This window comes from Nicotiana attenuata, unplaced genomic scaffold (assembly GCF_001879085.1).
Source record: "Nicotiana attenuata strain UT unplaced genomic scaffold, NIATTr2, whole genome shotgun sequence".
In the NCBI taxonomy this organism is placed as follows: domain Eukaryota; kingdom Viridiplantae; phylum Streptophyta; class Magnoliopsida; order Solanales; family Solanaceae; genus Nicotiana; species Nicotiana attenuata.
In genome coordinates, this window is record NW_017670579.1 from 312,842 (window position 1) to 325,384 (window position 12,543).

The window sequence follows — 12,543 nt, forward strand, 5'->3', positions numbered from 1 at the left end:
TTAGCATTGATTTTAATCGTTCCCATGCTTGGTATACAGATTCAGTATCTGTTTGCACAAAATTATTGATTTCTTGCTTCATTTTAAATGTTTTTGCAGGTGAAAAATATTTATTAAGAAATTTCTGAGTCATTTGGTCCCATGTAGTGATTGAACCTCTCAGCAGACTTCGTAACCATATTTTGGCTTCACCTTTTAAAGAAAAAGAAAAAAGTCGCAACCTGATAGCGTCTGTTGTGACTCCATTATACCTACAAGTTTCAACTAATTCAAGAAAATCAATTAGATGGGTGTGAGGATCTTCACTCGCATCACCAGTAAATTGGTACGACTGCTGAATAGTTTGAATCAAGCCTCTGCGAATTTTAAAGTTATTTGCTGCAATTGGTGCTCCTTACACTTCTCCTTCAAAATGATCTGGCTTTGCGTAATCTCTTACTATTCTATCACGCCAAGGTGCCACCTCATCAAACTGTTCTTCTACTTGATGTAGTGGGAGTTGGTTGTTGTTGTTAAGTTCTTCGTTCTTCATTTTTTCTTGTGAAGAAATTTAAGATCGTGAAACCTGTTTTTTTGGCAACAACCGCAAGGATTTTTCAATTTCAAGATCGTATTCAACTAGTTCTCTCGAGGAGGAACGGGTCATACACTTCCTGAAATTTTTTGCACAAAAGTCAAAATATTTTTTTTTAAAAAAAAAAATCTCTANAAGTAAATCATCAACAATATAATTTGGACATTATAGTAGATTTATGCCAAAACGAAATAAATCAGTTTAAACACCTAAAATTATGGAAAAAATATAAAATGCTTGGACATACTTATATATGCATATATATGTTATTTTAAAAGTATTTTGCATATTAAAAATTTGACGAGTGTCTAGCATATATAAAATTCTAACTCGTACTCTGTCAAATAAAATAGTATAGAAAGATGTCGAACCCACAAAGATTGGTTTATCTATTCTACAGACGTTTCTTGTTTTAATTACTACTTGAGAAAATTAGAAAGAGTTGAGTTGCAAATTAACTAACTAAAAATGCATGAATAGAGCAATAGAAAATATTTTGTTTTTCACAAATATAATAAAAAGGTGTTGGGATCCTGACTTCACTTAATATTTTTATTATATAGTAGATACATTTATCCTTCAACTTCTATTTCTCATAAATGTATAAATGCCTCTCACGATTACATTTATATATTATTACTATAGTTGAACAATTAAATTCACTCCTCTCGGTTATACAAATTAATCGTTAAAATAGTAATATTAAAGAACCAGAAATATATACTTGAACTAAAGTATGCTCTTTTTTAGTAAGTCCCTTTCGGTTACCCTACTTGTTATAACTGATTTCTACAATATTCGCCTCTTTCGATTACAAATAAGTGTAGAATCAATTTTAACATATATGAGCTAGATGTCACTAAATATAGGTTAACATCTATTAATACCAAAATTAACTATTACCTCTTCTGCCTCTTTCGATTATAGAATAAGTAAGAAGTTAATATGTAGTACCAAAATACATAGATGTTAACAAATTAAATAACATCCAACTATAAAGCAGATAAAATTTAAATAAAATGCTTCAGCTCAAGTATGTGAAATTAAAGAATAATATCTACTATTATATAAAAATATTAAGATCCGTCATTTTCCCAACACAAGAAAAGTTACTCCATAATGGAGTTAATACCGACAACGGAAATATTCTTGCCCATTAAATAAGAAAATAGAAAGAAATATTCAAGAGAATAATTCCCCCTATTTAATTAAAAACATGAGCTAGAGTAATTTCCAATACTATAATTTATTCGGAACTAGAGATGAAGCCAGAGTAATGGCTAAAAGATGAAAAAGAAATAAAACTAAAGAACAAAGAGAAAGGAAAAGCTTTCTGCTCATATTACACTTCTAAGATTTCTTTTTCGCTCCCCTCCTCATTTGGTTTCAAGATTGATGCCTCTTTTTATAGCCAAGCCATGACAAACTTTTCAATACACTCTTGGATATGAACTTGTCATGGCTGGTTGTGGCCTTGTTATGCTTGGTTATGAGCTTCTGTTGTAGGTTCAGTATGGATCAATTATAGTTTGTTGTAGCCGGTTGTGAGTCGGTTATCCTTTGTCATGGTAGGCCACGTTTATACAATCTTTCTTTGGATAATTCAGTATTTGAACTTTTCTTGTCTGATATCTCCTTCATTGATGAACTATGAATTTTCTTATTACATTATGATATTTCCTGCAAAGAAAATTAAAATATTAGTATCTAAAAATCAAATAACAGCTTAATTTATGCATGAAAATTTGTTTTATCACACAGCTCAATCCAGGCAACAGTGTTATGCCGACCGTAGGGTTCGTGATGTTGCCTTCATGGTCGGAGAGATGGTGTCGCTCCAAGTGTCACCTATGCAGGAACGAAGGGCAAGTTGAGTCCTAGGCATATCGGACCTTTTGAGATTCTTCAGAGAGTGGGTGAAATGGCTTACATGCTCGCATTGCCACCTAGTTTATCAGCAGTCCGTCCGATGTTCCATGTGCCCATGCTCCAGAAGTATCACGGTGATCCGTCCCATGTGCTAGACTTCAGTTCAGTCCAGTTGGACAAGGATTTGACTTAAGAGGAGGAGCCGGTGGCTATTCTAGCCCGGCAGGTCAAACAGTTGAGGTCTAAAAGTTATCCTTCAGTTCGAGTGCAGCGGAGAGGCTAGCCGGTCGAGGCAGCTACTTGGGAGTCCGAGTCGGACATGCGGAGTAGATTCCACACCTTTTCACCAGCACTGGTACTTTTCTATGTCCGTTCGAGGTCGAACGATTATTTTAGAGGGGGAGAATGTGATGGCCCGATAAATCATCTTATGTATTAGAACCTAATTTTGTGTTTCGAAACCTCAAATACCTCATTTTTTTCCCTCCTCGATTTACGTACGTGCGCAGATCGGGTGTTTTTCGGAAAGCTTTTATGTTAAAAATTGATAAAAATAAGAATTTTTCCTTAAAATTTCATTTGAGTTGACATTAGTCAACTCTTTGAGCAAAAGGACCCGGATCCGTATTTTGACAGTCCCCGTAGGTCTGTATCGTAATTTGGGACCTGGGAGTATGCCCGAAATCGAATTCGAAGGTCCCTAGCTCGACTTATTAATTTTTGCCAAAAATTAAAAGTTTAAAATCTTAATGAGTTTTAAGAATTGAGCGATGTTTGAATTTGTTGATACTGGGTCCGTATTTTGGTTCCGGAGCCCGTTATAGGTCAATTATTATATTTATGACTTGTCTATCGAATTTGGTGAGACAGGGAGTTGGTTTCATGTGATTCAGACGTTCAATTGTGAAAATAGAAGTTTTAAAGTTTTCTTGAAAATTTAATTTGATTTGATATCCGATTTGTAGTTCTAGGTGTTGTTTTGACATTTTGATTGCGCGAGCAAGTTCGTATGATATTTTTGGACTTGTCTGCATAATCGGTTCGGAGCCCCAAGGGCTTGGGTGAATTTCGGATAGGCTACGGATGGTTTTGGACTTGGAAAAATCTGGTTTTTGTGCTTCAGCTGTCATCTGGTGTGTTGGGCTTCACGATCGCGAAGGGGATCTGGGCTGGGGGAGGATTTTATACTACGTGAACGCAAGACCATGGTCGTGAACACGAAGCGTTGGGGGGCCTGCTCTACGCGAACGCGGCCAGTCACATGCGAACGCGTAGCGTTAGCTAGATTGGGTTGGGGACTTGAGGTTACACTACGCGAACGCGAGTCTAGTCTCGCGAACGCGGAGGTTAGGAGGGCTAAACCTTCACGAACGCGTGTAACCTCTCATGATCGCGTAATCCATTAAGGATTTGCTCTTCGCGAACGCGTCAGGGTTCACGCGAACGCGATGAACACCCGACGCCTAGTGATTAAAACAGTCCCAATTACGGGATTTTGTCATTCTTTCAAAATTTCAAAAACTAGAAAACTCTAGAGGTGATTTTCCCTAGAGTTTTTCTTCTACAATTTGTTGGTAAGTGATTCTAACTTACTTTCTTTCAATTACGCATTACATTTCATAAGTTTTCAACCTAACATCTAGGATTTTCATGGTGAAAATTGGGGGTTTGGGTAGAATTAGGGATTTTTGTAAAATTGGAATTTAGACCTCAAATTGGGGTCGGATTTTTAAACAAACTACATAATTGGGTTCAAGGGTGAATGGGTAAACTGATTTTGGTCCGAACCTCGGGTTTTGACCAAGTGGGCCCGGTGTCGATTTTCGACTTTTTGGGGAAAAGTTTGGAAATTCTAAATTTATGCATTATAATTGATTCCTTTAGCAATATTTGAAATTATTAAGTCAACTGTGGCTACATACGAGTGGTTTGGATGCGGATTCTAGGGGAAAGGCCCTGGTCGAGCTCTGAATTGACTGCAGGGTGAGGTAAGTGTTGAGTCTAACCTTGACTTGAGGGAATTAGGAACCTTCAGACTATGTTCTATGTGAACTTCATGTGAGCGGCGTATATGCGGGGTGACGAGTGCTTATACGCCGCTGAATTACTTGTTTTCCCTGATTTCCGCTTTTCTTTAATTATCTTCTTCCCTGTTAAATGTTATATGCCCTAAATGCTTTCCATGCTTATCTGCTACCTGATAATCGATGCCCTCTCATGTTAATGATGGATCTTTTTATAGTTTCATGATTCCCTGCTATTTGCTTAAACTGACTTACTTGCACCTCTAATTGTCAATTACTGAATTGGTCACGCTGTGTAATTACTTATGTAGATTCCTATATTGTACAAGGTTTTCTTTTGGTTCAATTTGGTATTTATTGATCGTAAAGTTTTTCATGGTTTGAATTGTTAATTTGACTGTGCACATTGATTATTTGGTACTGATATGGTGGGATCGGGTTGCACGCCGCAACAGGTGAAATAAGGGTGAATTGATATGGTGGAATAATGGTGAATTTGTACTGTACGGTGAGATCAGGTTGCACGCCGCAACAGGTGGAATAAATGTGGATTGATATGGTAAAATAAGGGTGAATTATGATACTGATATAGCTATATGGTGGGATCGGGTTACGCTCTGCAATATTTATATATTATTTATTGTTGTTGATGTTATTATGGTGAAATAAGAGAGGCTTCTGTGTTGTATCATGGGATCGGGTTGCGCGCCGCAACAACCTCTGTGTTTCTATTTCCTTGAGTTGTGTTGGTTTTCGATATTTTCATTAAAACTCTAAGGATTGGTAATTCTGAATGACACTGGCTTATTTCTTGAGACTCTAGCTATTACCTTCAATTAACTGTCTTATTTTGTTCCGTATTTCTTTTTTTGTCTTTATTATATAATGTGTACAAGTTGTAGTATAGGTGACCTGTCTTAGCCTCGTCACTACTTTGTCGAGGTTAGGCTCGGTACTCACAGAGTACATGGGGTCGGTTGTACCCATACTACACTCTGCACTTCTTGTGCAGATTTTGGAGTCGGTCCCAGCAGCGGTTATTAGCGTGCTCAGATTGGACGGCTTGTGGAGATTTGAGGTTCAGCTACTCAGCGCCCGCAGCTCCTGGAGTCCCCTTCCCTTTTATTTAGATGTGTATTTCCTTCAGACAGCTTTATATTTATTTCAAACTCTTGTATGTACTATTCTAGTAGCTCATGCACTTGTGACACCGGGTCCAAAATTTTTAGCAAATGTTTTGCAGTTTTAGCTTCCGCATTTATACTTTGGATTATTTCAATTATTTCAGTCCTTCCTCATTATTTAATTTAAACTGTTAAAAATGGATAATTTGTTCTAACGTTGGCTTGCCTGGCAAGTGAAATATTAGGCTCTATTACGGTCCCGACTGTGGGAATTTCGGATCGTGACATATATATTACTCACTACTATGTTGAATCACAATTTCTCTTAACGATAAGTGGGATATCCTTGGTCATTAAACTACAATATTTAAAATTCATCTTTACAGCTTAATCATGTACGTGAAAGAGTTTGGTCCAATTTGGACACCCATTTAGGAGGTGCCAACAGATCCCATCATTGATCTGAGATCTTAATAAGGTGAATATCTAGTTTATTCAGTGCTAGGCATAATGAGTGTAATGAGTGTAAGGACCTCAAAAAAATCTTAAAAAATCTCTTTCCGTCATATGAACTTTAAGGTGTATGGAGTTTCATATTTGATTTTTTCAGCATAATGACAGAGACTTCCTTTAACTTAGGTTGATCTAGGCAAGACAGACCTACGTCAAGATAATTCCATCTTTGAAACACTTTGGTAATGCTCCCTTGATGTCTTTAGTAAATCAAAGTCGTCGTTTAATAGCTATTTTAGTTGAAGATTTAATTAAGATTAGAAATAATTTTCTATCTTCATCCATGGTTCCATTAGTCATACTTATCCAATTAGAAATATTGGTCCAATTCAAAAGTTATGTTTCGCAATTTCATAATCCAATTTTTCAATGTCTAAGTGACCCGTGGATACAAATCACGAGAATGTGTATCATCCAAGAGAGCAAATGAACTTACTAAATTAATACAGTAGAATTTATTAGATTGGTGAGCGGAGTTCCATATGAACTTTAAGGTGTATAGAGTTTCATATTTGATTTTTTCAGCATAATGACAGAGATTTCCTTTAAATTAGATTGATCTATGCAAGACAGACATACATCAAGATAATTCCATCTTTGAAACACTTTGGTAATGCTCACTTGATGTCTCTAGTAAACCAAAGTCATCGTTTAATAGCTATTTTAATTGAATTTAATTAAGATTAGAAATTAACTTTCTATCTTCATCCACGGTTCCTTTATTCATACTTATTTAATTAGAAATATTGGTCCAATTCAAAAATTATGTTTCGCAATTATTTCATAATCCAATTTTTCAATGTCTAAGTGACCCTTGGATACAAATCACGAGAATGTGTATCATCCAAGAGAGTAAATGAACTTACTAAATTAATACAGTAGAATTTATTGGATTGGTGAGCGAAGTTATCCGTTACCTATAATGTAGGAGATACATGGTGGAGTAATAGAGGTGCAAGGGCCGCGAGAACACCACCACTACATAAAGAATTAAAAAAATATAGAACCAATTTAAAGCACCTAAAATTAATCTCATTTAACCATCCAATAGTTAAGAAAGGGAGATATTTTGATATTTTGAGATATTTCCATTTACAAATTTATCTTAAAATGGTAAACTCTTGACCAAAAGTCAAATAGGTGAAAGAAGGCTGACTATTATGGGTCTGACAAGAGGTAGAAATAGGTCAAAAAAGTATCGAGGATAGGTGATTAGACAGAACATAGCACGTTCTCAGCTTACCGAGGACATGACCCTAGATAGAAAGATAAAGAGGTTGAGGATTAGGGTAGAAGGTTTGTATGTAGTAAAGTTTGGGCACTGTATCTGATTTTTGTTACCATATCAGTAGTATTTATTATTATCTTTTTTGTATTATCTTATTCTTCGCTTTCTATTTGTAATGACCCGACTGGTAGTTTTGAGAAATTGCATCTGGTTCGGTAGTTTGAGGTTACAAATAGCTTCACATAGTGTATTATGACTTGCGTGCATCATCGGCTCGGGTTTTTGAGAGGTTCGGGAAGGATTTTTAGGAGTGACTCTCATTTAAGAAGCTCGAAGTTGAAAGAATTAACTAAGGTTTGACTTTCGAGTATTTGACCTCGGATCGGAGTTTCGATGGTTCCGGTAGGTCCGGATGGTGAATTTGGACTTAGGCGTATTCCCGGAATTTTATTTGGATGTTTCTAAAAGGTTTCGGCATCATTTGGCGTAAGTTGGCAATTTAAAGGTTTAGAATTTTTTTAGGTTTGACCATAGTTTGACTTTAAGGCTATCCTTGGACCCGGGTTATGGGTTATGGGTAGACAAGACCTACCTTTGGAACTGGGTTTCGATCGGACGTGACCGTTTACTTTTGTTGACTTTTTGCAAACTGTATAAAGATCATAGCTTTGTTAATTAAAATTATTTTCTCTTGCATTGTTTGATGTATTTAAGTCGTCTTTGTCTAGATTAAGCTGAGCGGGGGTGAATTTGTGGAAAAAAAAAATAATAATAATAATTTGAGTATTGATTTGGCCGAATTGAGGTAAATATCTTGCCTAACTTGGGGGGGGGGGGGGGTTACCCCCTAGGATTTGAGATAATGTATTATTCGTGTTATGTGAAGACCGTGTACGCAAGGTGACAAGTGGATACACGACCTATATGTGGTATATTTGATCGGTTTCGAGTATCTAAACACGTTCCATGCCTTTAATTGAAGTGTCATAACCTGTGATATCTTTCATCGTTAATCTACTCTCACATGCTTTACTTGACGTTGTTAGCACTTGTTCTTCCTCTTACTTGATATTGTGCACTTAAATGCTTTAGTTGAAGTTGTTGCTTCCTTTATTGTCTTGTGACCTCTTAATTGTTGAGTTCCTTCCATGACTCCGTGCTTACATGCTACTTGCCTTAGTTTTTGTAATTGCACGCTTCAGCTGTCACGTGCTTCAGTTGTCGTGGTGCCTTTTTGTAATATTTGTTGCGTTCTGTGACTTTTACGTGGTCCCTTTATTATCGTGTACTCATACCCTTGATTGTAGAAACTCCTATAATTTGAATTATTGAATTGTTGTTGTTGATTTAAATTATTGTACGGTGAAATCGGGTTGCACGCCATTGTTATGGTGAAATAAGGGTGAATTATGATATTGATATTGTATGGTAGGATCGGGTTGCACGCCGCAACAGGTGAAACAATGGTGAATTGATATGGTGGAATAAGGGTGAAATATGATATTGACTCTGATTAAATGGTGAGATTGGGTTGCGCGATGCAACATATATTTATTTATTATTATTGACATTTAAGATGGAATGAGGGTGAATAGTATTGTACGGTGGGATCGGGTCGCGCGCAGCAACAGTTTATGAGTTTTGTATTCCCTGCTGTATTGTATTGGCTTCGGTTCTTTCGTAAGAGACTCTGAGGATTTGTATTTTCGGTTTTTCACTGGTTTCCGAGGATTGAGTTGTTTTCATTGATTTATTGCATTGCCGTCATTTCCTAAATTCTTTTCCTAACACTATTATTTTGGTTAATTGATTTCTAAGATGAATTTACTACGCTGAGTCATTACCTCATATCCTGCTGAGTTGTTAGTAATATAACGATTATAAATAAAAGAATTAGTAATATGCTTACCTTATGTGACTCTTAAGTTAAAACTTGGCGTTTCATTCGGTACCTTACTATTTTTTATAGTCATCACATTTCACCTTAATCGATTTCTCAACATAATCGCCTTACCCTATTTGGTGTTTCTACTTTACTTAAAAAGAAATTACTATTATGTTTAATTTATTAAATTCAGTAGTTTATCTGATGTTGCACTTTATTTGAAAATGTTATCTTCTTCACTCAAATGATTTCTAAAATAAAATCATTTTTCTCATTGATTTCCTACTTGGTTCAGAAACTATGATTTTACTTTACGATATATATATATATATATATATATATATATATATATATATATATATATATATATATATATATATATCTTGAATACCCTAATTAGCATTTGACACGAATATCCTATATTGAGTAGCACGTGAATTTTTGCCGTGCGAAGTGAGATGGCAAATGTGGCACAAGGTTCCATGTGGATTAAAGGTTTGGAAGTGTGATTTATGATTTGAGATTACGAGAAGCAGGATTGTTGAAATTCGTGTATTAGAAATGATTTGATTGGTTGAGTTGACATTATTTTTCCTACTTGAACACATTTATACTACATCTGTACCCCGACTATGTTGTTGCTTAATTACTTGGTTAATTCCTCGTTGCCATTCGTATCCCCCTTATTTGTACTACTGTTTGTAATCGGAATTCTTTCTGTTATTGGAATTACATTGATATTCCTTCCTTGTTAGCTTTATGTCACATCCTACATAGGTTTACATGTTCGGTAGGTGTCTTGACCTGGCCTCGTCACTACTCTACCGAGGTTAGGCTTGATACTTACTGGGTAGCACTGTGGTGTACTCATGCTACGCTTCTACATATTTTTGTGCAGAACCAGGTACTTCGGATCGGGTTGGTTTTGAGACTTATGCTTGTGCGGCTGGAGTCTTCAAGGTATACCTGCTGGACATTCGCAGGCCCCGAAGTCACCCTCTATTGTATTTATTCCATTTTTTTCTATTATTCCGGAACAGTGATGTATTCATCTTGTATAATTACTCCTAGAAAGGCTTATGACTTGTACAGCTACCAGTTTTGGGGTATTGTATCATGTTGAGACTGTTGGTTTATTTAGAAATTACTGGTTCATGTTTAATAAAACTTGTTATCATTTCGGAACGTGTTAGGCTTACGTAGTTTTAGAGATTAGGTGCCATCACGACTCCTTGTGGAGGAATTTTGAGTCGTGACACTATTACTACCCGGTTATTTTTCATTATTTTGTTTTTCGTATGCATGCTATTTTGATGTTGTTATCATTCTTGTCTTCATTATTTTTCAATATAGCTTCTTCACTATCTTTTTTCTCGAGCGGAGTGCCTATCGGGAACATCCTATCTACCACTACACGGTATGGGTAAAGTCTGCGTACAGATTACCCTCCTTAAACCCAATAATGTAGGAATATAGTGGGCATATAGTTATTAATGTTGTTGGAAAAAAATTATAAATTCCAATTCTAATACGAATTTAGAATAAATAAATCATAAATCACATTATATTAAAAGCCACATTTATTTATAACCAAATAAGGGAATACATGGAGACATTAACCATACAGCTCCAATTTATTTTCTGGAGGCTACATAAATATATCATCCCTTAACCAATCTGGGGAGTTTGTACAATAAAGTCCAATACATTAACAAAAAGACGAACTCGATTACATCTTAAATCTTCTGTAACAGCATCACCATTCAGTACAGTTTGAACATTAGTTAGTTTTGGATTTTCCTTCTGAATTATTTGCATAGCAAACTTAGCTGGTGTTCCAAGAAGTTCTGGCCATCTTTCCTTTGTCACTCCTATAATTTATACACATATAATGTGTGTGAGAGAGATATTATTATGAAATTAAAGAATATCAAACATGCACTATTATATATAAATTTAACAGTACTATGCATCACAATTAAATTTATATTAGAAAAAATGAACAACTAAATTTCACTAGTATTAATGATAATACATAAAAATGGATATACTGTTGAAATATGTGATCAATGAAACTAATTAATATTGTAATAAGCAGAAAAGATGAAATTAAGAATAAAAACCAAACCTGGGCAACCAGACTGAGACACATCAAGTTGCAAGACATTGATTTCCAAATCTCGAGCAGTGAGGGGTTGAAAGACTGTTCATAAAATAATTCACATAAGTTTTTTTTTGTTTTTATTATTTTTTGGATAAATAGAAATAAATGTGAAAGAAAAATAACGTAGAAATAAATGGGAGCATGAGAGTGAGAAATGGCTAACGTGATGCAAGAAGCAAGAAAGCAACGACGTGAGCAAACTTCGCCATAGTCTTTAGTTGTGAAAAATAAAAAGAAAGGGAACTATATATGTTTTGGTCTGTTTTGGATTTACAGTGATATATTTATAGGAGATTTTTTGGCCTCAAATCTACATGAGCCACGTGTTGCTCTAAGCAGCCATAATAGACTTAATTTAATATGTTGAAGATAAGCTTGATGTGTTGTCGTTGATAAATAGTACTCCCTCCGTATACGTATGTCACACCACTCTTTGTACCCCGAAATATATGTATGTATGGGTTAAAGAGTTTTTCCAATTAAAGTGACAAAAACTTGAGTAGGGATTATTTTATTGTTCAGAGTCGCCACTTGGAATTGATTTTTTCGGTGTTCCAAGTCACCATTTATTTGAATCCCTAGTCAAAGGAAGGTTTGACTCTATTTTTATCGGTCCGCGAAAACAAAGTTCGGATAAGGAATTCTGTTGACCGGGGAGAAGGTATAAGACATTCCCCGAGTCCCGTGGTTCTAGCACGGTCGCTTTATTGACTTAAACTTGGCTTGAATTAATTTTGGACAAACTGTGATTTATATTATTTTCGTGTTGTACCTATCCGCTTTTATCTCTTAATTATTAGAGAAATCAAAGAATGTTTTTGAATAATATAAAAAATGTCATAACCACGCTACGCGAGCGAATGCGTGATCGAATAAAAAATAATTAATTAATTTATCATAATTGTGCCTCGCAAGCGAATCCGAAATCATGACAATCAATTATTTGTAATACTTTTAAAAAAAATACTACATTTGAGAAAATTAGCTCTTTAAAATTTACAAGTCAACCGTCGCGCTACTCAAGCGAATGCGTGATCGACAAAATTTATTATTTAATCATAACGGCGCTACGCAAGCGAATCCGCAGTCATGACAAACAATTGTTAGCAAGTTATTTACTTCTAGGAAAATTAATACATTCTAAGAGTTTAATTATTAATTT

The 12,543-nt window shown here is 35.4% G+C and overlaps 1 protein-coding gene across 1 annotated transcript; it reads right to left on the reverse strand.

Moving 5' to 3' along the window:
- Positions 1 to 10,763: 10,763 nt before the first annotated feature.
- LOC109241181 (proteinase inhibitor I-B) lies at positions 10,764 to 11,639 on the reverse strand. The gene is made up of 3 exons (XM_019407899.1): positions 11,545 to 11,639; positions 11,346 to 11,420; positions 10,764 to 11,088 (listed from the first exon to the last, which is right to left on the reverse strand). The coding sequence occupies exons 1-3, from the start codon at positions 11,588 to 11,590 to the stop codon at positions 10,886 to 10,888; spliced, it is 324 nt and encodes a 107-aa protein (XP_019263444.1). The 5' UTR covers positions 11,591 to 11,639; the 3' UTR covers positions 10,764 to 10,885.
- Positions 11,640 to 12,543: the final 904 nt, after the last annotated feature.

Excerpts from the sequence above, each read along its gene's own strand:
- LOC109241181 (XM_019407899.1), bottom strand. The coding sequence starts at position 11,590 with ATGGCGAAGTTTGCTCACGTCGTTGCTTTCTTGCTTCTTGCATCAC. Across the intron at positions 11,421-11,544 it reads TTTCTTGCTTCTTGCATCAC|TCTTTCAACCCCTCACTGCT; the intron begins GTTAGCCATTTC and ends TTTTATGAACAG. Across the intron at positions 11,089-11,345 it reads GTCTCAGTCTGGTTGCCCAG|GAGTGACAAAGGAAAGATGG; the intron begins GTTTGGTTTTTA and ends TATAAATTATAG.